This window comes from Loxodonta africana, chromosome 22 (genome assembly GCF_030014295.1).
Source record: "Loxodonta africana isolate mLoxAfr1 chromosome 22, mLoxAfr1.hap2, whole genome shotgun sequence".
Taxonomy (NCBI): Eukaryota; Metazoa; Chordata; class Mammalia; order Proboscidea; family Elephantidae; genus Loxodonta; species Loxodonta africana.
This window is the reverse complement of record NC_087363.1, coordinates 30,857,600-30,874,083: the sequence shown is the minus strand read 5'-3', so window position 1 is coordinate 30,874,083 and position 16,484 is coordinate 30,857,600. Positions and strand designations below refer to the sequence as shown.

Sequence of the window (16,484 nt, the reverse complement as noted above, 5' to 3'; positions counted from 1 at the left end):
ATACTGCTTTTCAAAGTATTTCTATGTATCTCTTACGAATTTATAAAACCCATTGCTACTGAGTCGATTCCGACTCATAGTGACCCTGTAGGACAGAGGAAAACTGCCCCAGTAAGGTTTCCAAGGCTGTAATCTTTCTGGAAGCAGAGTGCCACATCTTTCTCCCACGGAGGAGCTGGCTGGTTTGAACCACTGACCTTCTGTTAGCAGCCAAGCTCTTAACCACTGCCACCAGGGCTCCTCTTAAATACGTAGATGTCTAAAATCATGGTCACTAAATGTTAACTATAGAGGAAGCGGGATGGTGGTGGGGGATTTTGAGTATTCTGTCTTTCTGCAGTGCTTGAAATTTTATGAATCAACTTGATGGCAACAGGTTTGGTTTTTTGGTTTTGGTAAACTGTCCTTTGAAAGAATAAAGTTATTATTAAATTTAAAAACTAAAGCACAAAATCAATAGGCTAGGAAACGTAAATACCAGAAGACCAAAGAGAAACAAAAAGCCACTCTTACTCCGAGAAAAAGGCAGAAATACAACAAATCATGGAAAAGAAATGGTAAATAACCAGAGATACAGAGAAAATTAAAAATAATTGTTTTCTAGGAAAATGTAAATTACCAAACTTGACTCAAAATTGACCAAAAAAAAAATTATTTTGGCAAGGGTATGAAGAAAAAGTTTAGTACCCACTTACATAAAACATGGTGTACACACAACAAAACATTATATAGCTATTACAAGATGACACACACAAGTCCTCAATGAATGTGTGTTAGATAACAAATATACAAACAACAGTTCCTACTGGACGACCAGGAAAGTGGAGGAAATACAGGTTATAAAATAACAGACAGCACATCACCTAGGTTAAAATAAGGGGGGTGTGTGCACCCATCTCAGCATGTCCCGGAGTACATAAGGACATTCAGGCACACCGTATAGTAATGTCTGTAAGCAGAGTTAAGACATCCAGGAGGGCGGTCACTAAGTTTCCACAGTGATCATGTCTAAATAAGGGATATCTGTATCTGAAAACTTTCTTATCCAATTATGTTTCCTTTGTTTGACTGACCAGTTGATGGGCAAGATTACAAAATTTGATAAATATCCAATGTTGAAAGTACTATCAAAAAAGTATTCTCATACATATTGACTGGGGATATACACTGATGCAGTTTCTGAAGGGCATTTTCAGAATTTACCAAAAGTCACAAAAATATTTATCCTCTTTTACCGATTTGTTCTAATCCTATGAATCTTCCCAAAGGGCAAAAAAGAGAAAATAGATAGGTACAAAGATTTAAGCACAAATACGTTTACCAAAATAGTATTTACAAAGTCTAATAATACTATCCAAAAATAGAGAACAGGGTAAATAAAATTATCAGACATTCATAAAAAAAATATATATAATAAAAGGCATCCAATAAAAATCATTAATGGCTTTTTAAAAATACATAACGTATATATATTGCAGGGGAAAGAGAACCTTGTAAAATTAGGTGTCACCCTGATTCAGTTTTTCTATATTTAGAACAAAGCCAAGGATAAATATACCTACTGCCCTTGTGTCGCAGTGGTTAAGGTGGACAGTTTGAACCAGCTGCTCCACAGGAGAAAGATGTGGCAGCCTGCTTCTGTAAAGATTACAGCCTTGGGAACCCTATGGGCAGTTCTTCTCCGTCCTATAATGTCGCTATGAGACAGAATCAACTGGGGGCAAGTGGCTTGGTTTTGGTTCGCAATGGTTTTCCTCCCAGGCTAAGTTAAGGGCCCTTATCTTATGCTATCAAGGTAACGTGACATGGGGTCAGAGAAGGCTTCACAGGACAAAAGGCCTGTGAGTGGGTGGGGGGAATGGACTAAAAAAAGGTCCAGCCAGAGGACTTATCACCTTACTACCATTTTCCTCATATTAAAACTTTTTTACAATTAAGCTTCAGTTAAAAGAATAGAAAAATTCATTTTAAAAAGCAGTATTTGGAAAGGAGTAAGAAATATCTAATTTTATAAATCAGCAGGGGGCACTCCATTCAAGGATATCGTTTAAATTCTCTCTAGAGTCTTAGGAGATGGACTGGATTCTTTTTAATGAACATACCACAAACCTCCTCAAAAGTATTAAATGCTCAAAAACTACCTAAAAATCCCCTTGTGTAGTGGCAAACTTTGCTTTAGGAGAGTAACATCAAAAGATACATTATAAGAATTATAAGAATAACAACTGAAAAAAGCAGCTTTGTGATCACGTAGTGTCTCTCCACATTCTGCAGACTTGGAAGGATGATTACCATCATACCTTCGCCTCCATGTTTTCGTGTGTTTCTCCTAATAATCAAGTGAGATAAACAGGCTTGATAATAATACCTACAACTCCCAAGCTTCCAATGAATACTAAGCACCCACTAAGAAACAGATAAACAGTATTTCACATATACTTATCTCATGCAAAGTGTGTTACCACAAATCTATGAGGTAGATATGCTATCCCCATTTGACAAATGAGGAAACTGAAGTTCAGCAGGTGAAGCAATTTGCCCAGAGGGGAGATGTATGATCCATGCCCAGGTTTACCTGAACCTGAAGCCTATACCTTTTCAGTGTCCCACAGACTCCCCAGAAGCTGAAACTCAGAAAGAGGAAATCATCTGGCCAAGTCTTATTGGTAACTGGAGTCTAGAGCCTTCTACCACCTTATCTAATGTGCTTTTCACCACACCATGGTACTTCCATAAAACGCAAAAACTTCCATCAGGAGCTTGTAAGTCATATTCCTGCTAGATCTTTAAGTAACATTAAAGGGAAGCTAGGTTTTACGTGTGGAAAAGATACAAGTGGTAAGTAAAAACTCCTAAGGAAGTACATCTGGATTAAATCATGGAGATGAAGGTTACAGTTATCTGCTAAAGAACAGGCAAAAGAGTTAACAGTTAATAGTTTCCAGAAGTAGTTTATATAACCCCAGAATTGTTATTTATAATATTAGGATTAAGGCTATTTTTAAATCTTCTCCTTAGATTTTTACAAATGGGATTCCTAGAAAAATTGCCTATGACACAGTGAAGTCAATTACTTCAGAATAACTTATGATAACTATTCAGGAATCTGCTTTTGATAAATAGGTATGTTGGAACTACTTTAAAAAACCATGAAAGGTAATTTTTTTTTTTTTTTTTAATAAAAATGTTACTTACATATCCCAGTTTGGAGCTATTCGCAAATGCTGGATTAGCAATTGGAACTGCAATAAAAAATTAAAATGTACATTTCATACATGGAACAACAGAGAGAGTGAGCACTATGTTAACAAATCCTGCGTCAAACAGAACTATTTACAAAGAAGCAAAAAGCACTGACTAGACAAATAAAAGAAAAATAAAAACTAAGGACAGTGCTTTCAGTTTCTCCTACTCATTTACATTCCCTAAATGTTCCCTACCCCACAGACACACACCAACTACCGAAAAAGTAATCTTCATACTATCCTGTAAGCAAATAAATTTTTCAAGCCAGTTCCCAAGGGCCCACTGTAAAAAAAAAAAAAAAAAAAGGCCGCCAGAACTCTATAACTGTTTTCTTAGGACGACTTCAAAAACTCTGCCAAATTCTCGTGGTTTTACCAATGAATCAAGACAGTCCAAGAAGTAATATAACCAGGGGAAAAAGAAAAAAAGTCTCAGAGGCTCAGACTCAGAGACTCCCTCTGCCCCCAACTGTCACACCAGAAACCCTGGGGTTTTAACTGGGCCACCAGAAGCTAATGAAAAAGTCTCTGTCTTACAATTTCAGATATGAAAAGTATCTGACAGTTAAGACAAGTTAACATCAAATGCAAACTTGAGTATTTAAAAAAAAAAGTCCAAAATCACTTTCTACTTAACGGCTTTTAGACCTAAGGATTAAACAGAGAATAATTCTGGTGAACCTATAATCTTAATAAATCAGTATTTTTTCAATATAATTAAAATCGAATTACTATTTTAGCGTTTGTCTTAATCGCTACAGCAATGCAAACATTAAGGGCACAGGAATGTTGCAGGGACCTTGAGAAAGTCTTTATTTCACAACTTGACTACCTACCACTGGGGAGTGGAGGAGCCTGGTAGCCACCTCCTTGTGGCCGGCCACCACACACAAATAGCAAAGGAGATTGAGCTTGGCTCGGGAGGCTCCAGTACTCTTCTCAGTGGAGTCGATCTGCGAGCACACTTGTTGCAAAAAGTCATTCCAATCTTGGTCTTTCAGAAATACTAACTTATCCACTGCAGAGGCAAGAAAATAATAAAAGTGTATTAAGTGAAAAGGATTGCTGAAAACGTTACAAGGGAAATAAAATGGAGCACAGAATTTCAAAAGCTAGGATGAGAACAAAGAACCCCATAACTTAACACCATCAAAACCACAAAATGCTCCAAAGATGACACCAGTTTTATCAATCCTTCTACACGCATCTCCTCTTCTACCCGTGGAGATTTTTAAACTCTCTCAAGGGAAAAATACGCTGGGGGGGAAAAAAAGGCATGAGTCTAATGAAGAGTTATCCTGCAAGCTAAAATACAATGCAAAGATACATAAAATTGTATTATGAGAAAAGAAGACAGCCCTTGTACAAATAAAGCAATTGAGCCATAAAATATTGGAAGAGCCAAAGGTTCTACAGTTGTTCAAAAGTTCCAATGAACAACACTCAACACAGTGGAGGTCAGCACAACTGGACCAAACCAAAGCAAAGAAGTTTCCTGAATAAACTGAATGCTTTGAAGGTCAGCGAAGCAGGGGCAGGAGTTTGGGGACCATGGTTTCAGGGGACATCTAAGTCAACTGGCATAATAAAATCTATTAAGAAAACATTCTGCATCCCACTTTAAAGAGTGGCATCTGGGCATCTGGGGTCTTAAAGGCTAGCAAGTGGCCATCTAAGATGCATCAATGAGTCTCAACCCACCTGGATCAAAGGAGAATAAAGAACACCAAGGACACAAGGCAATAACACGCCCAAGAGACAGAAAGGGCTACATGAACCCAAGACTACATCATCCTGAGACCAGAAGAACTAGATGGTGCCTAGCCACAACCAATGACTGCCCTGACAGGGAGCACAACAGAGAACCCCCGAGGGAACAGAAGAACAGTGGGATGCAGACCCCAAATTCTCATAAAAAGACCAGACTTAATGGTCTGACTGAGGCTAGAAGGACCCCGGTGGTCATGACCCCCAGGCCTTCTGTTGGCCCACGACAGGAACCATTCCTGAAGCCAACTCGTCAGACATGGATTGGACTGGACAATGGGTTGGAGAGGGATGCTGGTGAGGCATTAGCTATTTGGATCAGGTGGACACTTCAGGCTATGTTGTCATCTCCTGCCTGGAGGGGAGATGGGAGGGTAGAGGGGCTTAGAAGTTGGCAAAATGGACACGAAAAGAGAGAGTGGAAGGAGGGAGCGGACTGTCTCATGGTGGGGAGAGTAATTGCGACTATGTAAAAAAAAAAATGTAGCAAGGTGCATATAAGTTTTTATGTCAGAGACTGACTTGATTTGTAAACTTTCACTTAAAGCACAGTAAAGTTTTAAAAAAAAGTTCCAATGAAACTACTGTTAAACATAACCAGGTTATGTTATGATGGCTCAGGCACCTGGGATCCCTATTTCCAAACCCTACGGAAACAAGAGGTAAACGCTAGGAAATGAGGTGGTATCTAAAACTAACGCATTTTAAAGCCAATCGCTATCTTTAGGCAAAATAATTAATTTCCTAAATAATTTAAAGTAAGGAAAAAAGAGAAAGAATATTATTTCCAGATAACAACTCTTTAGGTTTTCATGACAGTTTTCCTTGGCAATGAAAGCAATAAAATACCCATTGCCATCAAGTCAATTCTGACTAATAGCGACCCTACTGGACAGAGCAGAACCATCCCATAGGATTTCCAAGGCTGCAATCTTTATGGAAGAAGGCTGCCACATCTTTCTCTCCCTCAGAGTGGCTGATGGGTTTGAATCACTGACCTTTTGGTTAACAGCCGAGCACTTAACCACTACACCACCAGGGCTCCTGATGAAAGCAATAAATATTAAGAACATTTTGCTTCATACTAGTCTTTCAAAATGTCCTTCAGTGCTACTGTTTTTTTTATCAGTATTGAGACCCATATAAACCATTAGCTGTTTTCTTTGAGCGTATTTTATTTTGAATTTACATCAAGTTGTAGACTCTAGCTATGAAGAATTACCTCCAGATAAGCTCAACAAGTTAAAACATAACTTGTCAAAAAATAAATCAAAAGTTACAGAATATAAAAAGTTCCTCTCTTGACCCTAAATAAGAATTTCCATTAGCTGAGAGGAAATGCAACAATCATCCTTGAAGTATCTCCACCCCTACACCATCCCTGCAAAAAGTGAACCACCTGACCCCATTCTCCACTGACCACTCCCCTGAGGCCGAATCCCAGTTCTTCATTGTGGTCCCCAACACTTTCACCCACAATAGCACCATGAATAGTAGAAATTCAACAGAGTGTAACAAAGGGAAAGGGCAAGAGAAGGCCCCCCCACCCACTACACAGGATACTCACCCAGGCCTACAGGAACTTACCCACCCACAAGAGTACAACGCAGCCCAGACTTAGTTGCACAATGTCAAGGGCTAGCACGAGTGGTTTACTGACTGCTTATGTTTTACTATGGAACACTGTCCCAAGAATACAGCCAATCGGCAAGAAAATCAGAATATAGCTATTCATATAAGAAAAAGTCCCGTTTGCTAATAAATTTCATATTTGTATCTGTACCCAAATGGTCTAAGTGTTTGGTAAAATCTTTATGATCCTACCTGAATATGCTGGCAGATGCAATATTTTGGGATCAAATTTGATTGGTGGTTGTTTCATTATCTGTGATTAAAAAAAAAAACTTTTGAGACGTCTTTTGAGACAGATGTCTATCTCTCTATCTCCTCTACCAGATCATAAATCTATGAGGGCTGGGATTATACCTCATAAATCTTTGTATCTCCAATAGTACCATATAAAACATCAAATGCATATGAGGTCCTCAATAAATATTTACTAAACTGAACTGAAAAATAAGGAATACTGTAAAAGTGTAATTGTCATCAAAAGAATAAGAATTCAACAATGCCCTTTCAGATGTGAATACACAAATATAAGTAAATTATTTTTTTAATCATTTCAACTGATATCTGCAATAAAATAAAGCTTCAGGGAAAAGATTCACCTATCTTGGTTTATGCTTAAATCAATTTACCTCTAGGTGGAAAATTTAGTCATTCAACATACATATAACTGAGTATCTACCAAGGTGAGACACTATGCTAAGTACTAAGGAGGATACAAAGATATAAAAGACATGATCCTTAGTGTTAGAGAGTTGACACCCTGGGTTAGGAAGATGAGACAAACACTTGTTAAACAGTAATAAACAATATAAAATACCTAAGTAACAATTCAAACCAGGCAGGACATAATTTAAAAAAAAAAATTCAGAGAAATCTTTTTTTTTTTTTTTTAATTTAGACAGGGAGCAAGCACTTCAGGCCGATGGGGTGGGGACAAGGTTTGTGGAAGAAGTGGATGGCAGGGTGGGGTCTTGAAGGATAGTTAGGACTTGCTGGCTGAATCAGAAAGACCCCATTTCAGGAAGCTGCATGATTTATTGGACAAAACCACAGAGGCATGAGTTCATATAAGAAACTGCCCAAATACTTCATATTGAGACTTTTAATCAAAAATTTTACCCCCATTTCCACATCTAACTTGTCTAAAACCTCTAACTTACATAAATCTAAAAACCTTGACTGGTGGAATTCTTGTCAGAAATGCATAAACACATTCTAACCATGATAAACCTTTAGACAAACCTAAATTTAGGGGCACTCCATAAAATATCTGAGTAGTATTCTTCAACAGCGTCAGGGTCATGAAAGACAAGGAAAGACTAAGTTATCCCAAGGCCACACAGGATAAGGACAGACTGTAGGAAGCTAAGGATAAACAACAACTAGAAGGTGGAATCCTAGAATCAGGGCTTCGAACCAGTTTGTTCCAGTTTAAGCCCCTGCTGAGAATTTGCATTTCTAACAAGTTGCCTGCTGAGAATTTGCATTTTCACCCCAGATATACTGAATCAGAATCTACATTTTAACAAGATCCCCAGGTGAGTCTTACGTATAATGTCCTGGGAACTTGTTAAAAATGTAAATTATCAGCAGGGGCTCAAACCAGAAGGCACAGGAATAGAGGTGTCAGGAACAGAAGGAGGAAATGGAATGTGTGGCTGTCTCCATGAACTGCCTCCTTTGCAATGAGACCAGAAGAACTGGATGGTGCCCAGTTACCATTACTGAACATTTTGATCAAACATTCTATAGAAGAATACCGATCAAAAGGAAGAAAAATGTGGAACAGAATTTCAATTCTCATAGAATCTAGATTTTCTGGAGCCACTGATGCTAGATGAGCCCCCAAAACTATTCCCCTGAGATAATCTTTAACCCTGAAACTTTAAACCAAAAATATTCCCTGAAGACTTCTATAAACCAAATAGCCTAGTTTAACTAGTAAAGAATGTCAGCTGTGAGCACTGCCTCTTTTAAAGAGCTTTCTGTAAGGGATCAAAGTGATAGCAGCAACTTGAAAGATGAGACAGGAAACTTAGGGGGAAGTGTGTTTATGTCAAAAGAAGAGGAACAAACCAGAAGAGAATGGTAAAAATACCTCCACAACTTGAAGAATATAATCAATGTCACTGTATCGTACATATAGAAATTGTTGAATTGTTATGTTCTGCTGTGTGTATTTTCAACAATAGGCAGGAAAATTAAAATATGGAACAGGTGGTGGAGTGTGAATGTGTTGGGGGGTTGGAAATTAATAGAAAACTGAGGAACAGAGAATTTTAAAAAAAAGAACACTTATCATCTACTAGTTACATAGTATTATACATCTAAGGACATAAAGCAACAAAAATGACAGTGGGTTAGAACTGCACTGTGAACCACAGCTCCCCAGATTCCCACAGTGTCCCTCTGTCCTCTGCCCTACAGCCTTCACACCCTCTGAGAGGGTATGGTCACTGTGTTATCTGTCCAGCCCACCCCAGACTGGTGAGTGGTACTCACCAACAACTGCCTTCATAATACATTGCTGACCAGAAAGTGTGGAGTGATTCACACAAGTATGTATGGAGACATGAAAGGACCGAGGGCACAGGTCTGAGGCCCCTCCTCAGCCCGTGGAGAATGGACCGATGGGAGGCAGAGGTGACGCGTCAGAGAGGGAGGAGGAAGAGGAAGTCAACATTCCTACGAAGTGGAAGTGGAGGCGGGATGACCAAAAAAAACAGGGCGGGATATGAAAATGTAGACATGTGGCATAAATGAAACAGAAGCAGGCAAAGAGAGGAAACAGGAAAGAAAAGAAGGCAAAGAACATTTTAAATGAAAATATCACAGAGTTCAAGCCTCAGTGAAGTCTAAAACTGAGCCCACAGTTTTTGAGGTATCTTCTCATACCCTTGGATTGTCGATAATTGGGGTGACAACAAGATCTGAGTCTGTGTAGATGAGCCCTCTCATCTGGGATTCTAGGTCCTGCTGACTCAAGTGTCCACTTGTAGTCTGAAATAAGAACAAAAATTAGACTTAGTTTCTGTAACTAATGAAAAGCTTTAAAAGACTGAACTAATAACATACCTAAGGAAGGCACCACAGAAAAAGGTCACCTACATCAATGTACTTAACTTGTTACTGAAAACACTTCCACAGATACGTAGTCCTATTTGATCTTTACAAAAACCCTGAGTCGTATATATCACTGCTTGCATTTTAGGGATGAAAAGAACAACAGTCAGAGGAAAGTTATCTGACTTGCCCAAGTTTACAACTAAGTTTGGTTTGAACTAGAAAATAGATCTTCTGCAGTTTGATGTTCCAAACTATGACGATGCAAATTGGATTTTCAATTACCAGCACAGTTTTTATCTTTCATCCACAGAACACTAATCCATTTATTTCTATTTTACAGAACATTCAATATGAAGTTAAAATTATGGCATGAAAATTTTTCAGGGTGAAGGGCTGACCTGCCTCCTAAGTGTTAAATACTTACATGTTTATTAATCCTTCGAGATGCATCTTTGTGCTCTACTTAAACAGAACTTTTATTCTTAGGGCTATGCCTTAGTATTTCACACCAGAAAAAGAGTATTAATGTGTTAACAACTTCAACTGGAACAATGCCCAGCAAACTAAGTAACACAGAAGCCAGATCAGTGAAGTAAACAACAAGGAAGTTATACAGAACTAAAGTAGGGAAGTAAAGAAACAAAACAGTTAATGAAGTTCCCGGAAACCAAGGCCACCCCTTACAACTTAGAAGACATAAAAAACATTAGAAGAAGAGATGAGGAACTTTGTTTTAAAAAAAAAAAAAAAAAACACTGAAAATCCAACACTTCTACAATCAAAAGACAAATAATCCAATTAAAGATGGGTGAAGAATATAACGGATGCTTCACCAAAGAGGACATTCAGGCAGCTAACAGACACATGAGGAAATGCTCATGGTCACCAGCCATTAGAGAAATGGAAATCAAAACTACAATGAGATGCCATCTCACCCCAACATTACCAGCACTAAATAAATAAATAACAAATGTCAGAGAGGCTGCAAGGCGATTGGAACTCTTATGCACTGCTGGTAGGAACATAAAATGGCACAACCAGTTTGGAAAACAATTTGGCAGTTCTTTAAAAAGCTAATAACAGAAATACCATATGATCTGGCACTCTCACTCCTGGGAATATATCCTGAAGAAATAAGACTCGTCACATGAATAGACAATCACGCACCCATGTTCACTGCAACATTATTCACAATAACAAAAAAGATGGAAACAACCTAAGTGCCCATCAATGGATGAATGGATAAACTATGGTACACACACAATGGAATACTATGCAACAATAAAAAACGATGACGAATCTACCAAACATTCCACAACATGGATGAATCTGGAGGGCATTACGATTGAGTGAAATAAGTCAACCACAAAAGGCCAAATACTGTATGAGATCACTATTATAAAACACATGAAAATGTTTCCACATGGAAAGAAACAATCTTTGATGGTTACGAGGGAGAGGAGGGGTAAGGAGGGAAAAATACTAACTAGACAGTAGGTAAGTGGTAACTTGAAGGGTAAGATAGTACATAATCCTGAGGAAGTCTGTACAACTTGACTAGTGCAATGTCATAGAAGTTGCACAGACAATACAAATGCCCTGAAAGATCAAGCTACTGGGCTAAGGGCTGGGGACTATTGTCTTAGGGAACACCTAGCTCAAGTGGCAGACCATAGCCTATAAAGAAACTGTTCTACATCCAACTGTGATGAATAACGACTCTTAAAGGCCTGCGAGTGGCCAACTAAGCTACATCTGCTGGTCTCATCTTGGCTGGTGCAAAGGAGAATAAAAAAGACCAAAGACACAGGGGAAAGATGAGTACAAAGGACTAACAGGCCACAACTACCACAGCCTCCATCAGACTGAGCCCAGAAAAACTAGATGGTGTCCAGTTACCACTACTGACTACTCTAGCAGGGATCTCAATAGAGGGTTCAAGGACAGAGCTTGAGAAAAATGTATAACAAAATTCAAATTCATAAAAAAAAGACCAGGCTTGCTGGTCTGACAGAGACTGGAGAAACCCCAAGAGTATGGCCCCCAGACACATTTTTAACTCAGTACTGAAGTCACTCCTGAGGTTCACCCTTCAGCCAAATATTAGGTCTACAGGAACACAAATAACATGCAACAGACATGCTTCATAGTTCAATCATATATACGAGGCTAATGGACACGCCAGCCCAAAAGCAAAGACGGTAAGGCAGGAAGGGACAGGAAAGCTGGATGAATGGAAACGAGGAACTTGGGGTGGACAAGCGGAGAGTGTTCACACACCACAGGGTTGGTAACCAACATCACAAAACAATTTGTGTTTTCACTGTTTACTGAGAAACTAATTTTCTATGTAAAATTTCACCTAAATCACAATAATAAAAAATAAATTTGAGAACACAGAATTTCAAGACAAAGGCTGGGTTAGACTTACTTTGTCAGTTATTAATTATGTGGCTTTAAGAAAGCTAAGGAGCCTTTGTGAGTACTGTTTTCTTCATTTAGAAGGAAGGCTAAAACCACCAAATTTTCAGGAAGATGGACAGTAAACGTAGAGCATTTAAAACGATGCCTGACATTGCTCAAAAGAAGGCAGCTGTAAGTAATGAAGTTCCTTTAAAAAAAAAAATCACATTGGCATCAGTGGAGAATGGATTAGAGGCAAGCAAGAGAGAAGGGGGAAGACCAGCTAGCAGGCTACTAAAATGGTCTAGATGAGAGAAGGTGGTGTCCTGGGCTAGGGAGTGGGCAGAATGAAAGAAGTCACTAACGAAGCCGAGGGGCTCGCTACTGCTGCTGATTTAACACTGTATGGGAACCACAGTACTCAGATTAATCCAAAGGATGATGTAAGACAATATTTGAAAGGGTGAGGGTAAAATGATCTTTATATGTAGATGATGTAACAGCACATCCAGAAAACCAAAATAATCAACAGAAAAAATATGGGTAAGGTGGACCAATTAGAAAATTCATATGTATAACTCACAGAAAAAGACCAGACTTCCTGGCCTGATAGAGAGTGGAGAAACCCTCAGACTATAGCCCCAGGATACCCTTTTAGCTCAGTAATGAAGTCGCTTCTGAGATATACCCTTCAACCAAAGACTGTACAGGGCCATAAAACAAAATGAGACTAAAGGGGCACACCAGCCCAGGGTCAAGGACTAGAAGGTAGGAGGGGACAGGAAAGCTGGTAATGGGGAACCCAAGGTCAAGCAGGGAGAGTGCTGACATGTCACGGGGTTGGTAACCAATGTCACAAAACAGTATGTATACTAACTGGTTAATGAAAAGCTAGTTTGTTCTGTAAACACAAAAAAAATTCATATGTAAAAATTAATAGTATCTAATATATAAAGAGAATGAATGCACAAACAAGTATAAAAATTTAAGACTTCAGATATCAAAAAACAAAATGCTCAGAAATAAACTAAGTGATCAAAAACTGTAATGAGACCTAAACTATGCAATGAAAAAAATTAAGTTATAAAATTATGTTCCCGTTTAAAAATTAACATGTATGTAATAAAACCAGAAGTAGACATATCAAAACCTAATTAGTGACTAACCCAAGTAATGAAGATTATAGGTAATTTTTCCATTTTCTTTGTGTTCTACATTTTCCAAGTTCTCTATACTTAGAATACATTATTTTGTTATTGAATAAAAAAGTATTTTTTTTAATTATAAGCTATAAACTGGCTTATGCTATTGTTATAGTTGCCATCAAGTGGGCTCTATCTCACGGTGACACCATGTGTGCAAAGGAGAACTTCTTCATAGGGTTTTGAAGGCTATGGCCTTTCAGAAATAGATCGCCAGGCCTGTCTTTCAAGGTGGGTTCACACCGTCAACCCTTCAGATAGTACTCCAGTGCTTTAAATGTGTGCACCACCCAGGGACTCCTAAGTAACTTACCATATCTGTATAATTATTGCTTGAATATTATCATAAAGTAACTACATATACACATCTACAATAGCCACCTGCTAGAAAAGCTTCAACATCTATCACATTTTAGAACATGTTTTTCACTTTTACAGTGATTTTCTGTTTCACATATAATCAATAAATTGTGAGCTGAGAAATTTTATCATAACCAACTTATATTTCATTTCTACCACTTGTCTGTCAGTTTGTTGTACTATGCTGGCTTGTGTGTTGCTGTGATGCTAGAAACTATGCCACTGATATTTTAAATACCAGTAGGGTCACCCATGGCAGACAAGTTTCAGCTAAGCTTCCAGGCTAAGGCAGACTAAGAAGAAGGACCTGTTGATTTACTTCTTAAAAAATTAGCCAGTGAAAACTTTATGAATAGCAGCAAAACACTGTCTGATATAATGCCAAAGATGAGCCCCTCAGGTAGGAAGGCACTCAAAATGGAACTGGGGAAGAGCTGTCTCCTCAAAGTAGAAATCAGCCTTAATGATGTGGATAGAGTTAAGCTCCCAGGACCATCATTTGCTAAGGTGGCACAATTCAAACTGAGAAGAAACAGGTGTAAACATTCATTAATAATCAGAACATGGAGTGTATGAAGTATGAATCCAGAAGAACTGGAAGTCAACAAAAATGAAATGGAACACATAAAGATCATTATCCTAGGCATTAGTGAGCTGAAATGTACTGGTATTGACTATTTTGGATCCGACAATCATATGGTCTACTATGCTGGGAATGGCAAATTGAGGAGGAATGGTGTTGCCTCCATCATCAAAAAGAACATTTCAAAGTCTATCCTGAATCCACTGATAGGATAATACCCATACCCCTACAAGAAAAACCAGTTAATACAAGTATTATTCAAATCTATGCACCAACCACTAAGGCCAAAAATGATGAAATTGAAGATTTGTACCAATTTCTGTAGTCTGAAATTGATCAGACACACAATCAAGATGCATTGATAACTACTGGTGACTGGGATACCAATGCTGGAAACAAACAAGGAGGATCAGTAGCTGGAAAACACAGCCTTGGTAATAGGAATGACACCGGAGATTGCATGACAGAATTCTGCCAAGACCAACCACTTCTTCATTGCAAATACCTTTTTTCAATGACATAAATGGCGACTATACACGTGGACCGTGCCCAGTGGAATACCCAGGAATCAAATTGACTACAGCTGTGGAAAGAGAATGGAAAAGCTCAATGTCATCAGTTAGAACAAGGCCAGGAGCCAAGTTCAAGTTGAAGCTGATGAAAATTAAAACAAAACCACAAGATCCAAAGTACGACCTTGAGTATATTCCATCTGACTTTAGAGACCACCTCAAGAACAGATTTGACACTTGAACACCAATGACCAAAGATCAGAAGAGTTGTGGAATGACATAACGGATATCATACATGAAGAAAGTGAGAGGTCATTAAAAAGACAGGAAAGAAAGAAAAGACCAAAATGGATGTCAGAAGAGACTTTGAAAATTGCTCTTGAAATAGAGCAGCTAAAGCAAATAAAAGAAATGAAGTGAAACAGTTGAAAAGAAGATTTCAAAGGGCGGCTCAAGAAGACAAAATATTATAAAGAAATGTGCAAAGACCTGGAGTCAGAACACCAAAAGGGAAAAACACACTCAGCATTTAAGCTGAAAGAACTGAAGAAAAAATTCAAGCCTCAAGTTGCAATACTAAAGGATTCTACGAACGAAACATTGAACTATGCAGGAAGCATCAAAGGAAGATGGAAGTAATACACAGAGTCGCTGTATCAAAAAGAACTGGTCAACATCCAACCATTTCAGGAGGCAGCATATAATCAAGAACCAATGGTACTGAAGGAAGAAGTTCAAGCTACACTGAAAGCACTGGCGAAAAACAAGGCTCCAGGAATCAAAGCAATACCAACTGATAAGTTTCAAAAAACAGATGCAGTGCTGAAGCGCTCACTCATCTATACCAAGAAATCTGGAGGACAGTTACCTGGCCAACCAACTGGAAAAGATCCATATTTGTGCCTATTCCGACAAAAGGTGATCCAACAATGCAGAAATTATCAAACAATATTATTAATATCACACGCAAGTAAAATTCTGTCAGAAATAATTCAAAAATGATTGCAGCAGTACATCAACAGGGAACTGCCAGATTCAGAAAAGGACATGGAAAGAGGGATATCACTGCTGACGTCAGATGGATCTTGGCTCAAAGCAGAGAATACCAGAAATATGTTTACCTGTGTTTTATTGACTACACAAAGGCATTTGACTGTGTGGATCACAACGAATTATGGATAACGTTGCAAAGAAAGGAAATTCCAGAACACTTAAATATGCTCATGCAGAACCTGGACACAGATCAAGAGGCCATCATTTACGAAGAACAAGGGATCACTGCATGGTCTAAGATAAGGAAAGGTGTGTAGCAGGCTTGTATCCTTTTACCATACTTATTTCATCTGTATGCTGAGCAAATAATCCAAGAAGCTGGACTATATGAAAAAGAACTGGGCGTCAGGACTGGAAGAAGACTCATTACTGCACTACGCAGATGACACAACTTGGCTTGCTAAAAGTAAGGAAGACTTGAAGCACTTACCGACAAAGATCAAATACTGTAGCTTTCAGTATGGATTATTGAAGGAAGTAAAAATCCTTATAATTGGACCAATAAGCAACATCATGATAAATGGAGAAAAGATTGAAGTTGTCAGGGATTTCATTTTACTTGGATCCATACTTAACACCCATGGAAGCAGCAATCAAGAAATCCAACGACATATTGCATTGGGCAAATCTGCTGCAAAAGACCCGTTTAAAAGTGTTAAAAAGC

General features: G+C 38.4%; 1 protein-coding gene across 9 annotated transcripts in view; it reads right to left on the bottom strand.

The window, feature by feature from the left end:
• ULK4 (unc-51 like kinase 4) overlaps window positions 1-16,484 on the bottom strand; it is a 646,083-nt gene that overhangs the window by 589,617 nt on the left and 39,982 nt on the right. For all 9 annotated transcript variants that reach the window (XR_002785708.2, XM_064274755.1, XM_064274756.1 and 6 more), the window contains exons 13-16: window positions 9,537-9,641; window positions 6,837-6,897; window positions 4,082-4,263; window positions 3,196-3,242 (exon numbers count right to left, since the gene is read on the bottom strand). Coding sequence is in view for 8 of the 9 variants with exons in the window: in XM_064274755.1 (XP_064130825.1) it covers window positions 3,196-3,242; window positions 4,082-4,263; window positions 6,837-6,897; window positions 9,537-9,641 (395 nt within the window). In the remaining variant the exon portion in view is untranslated. The remainder of the gene's footprint in view (window positions 1-3,195; window positions 3,243-4,081; window positions 4,264-6,836; window positions 6,898-9,536; window positions 9,642-16,484) is intronic.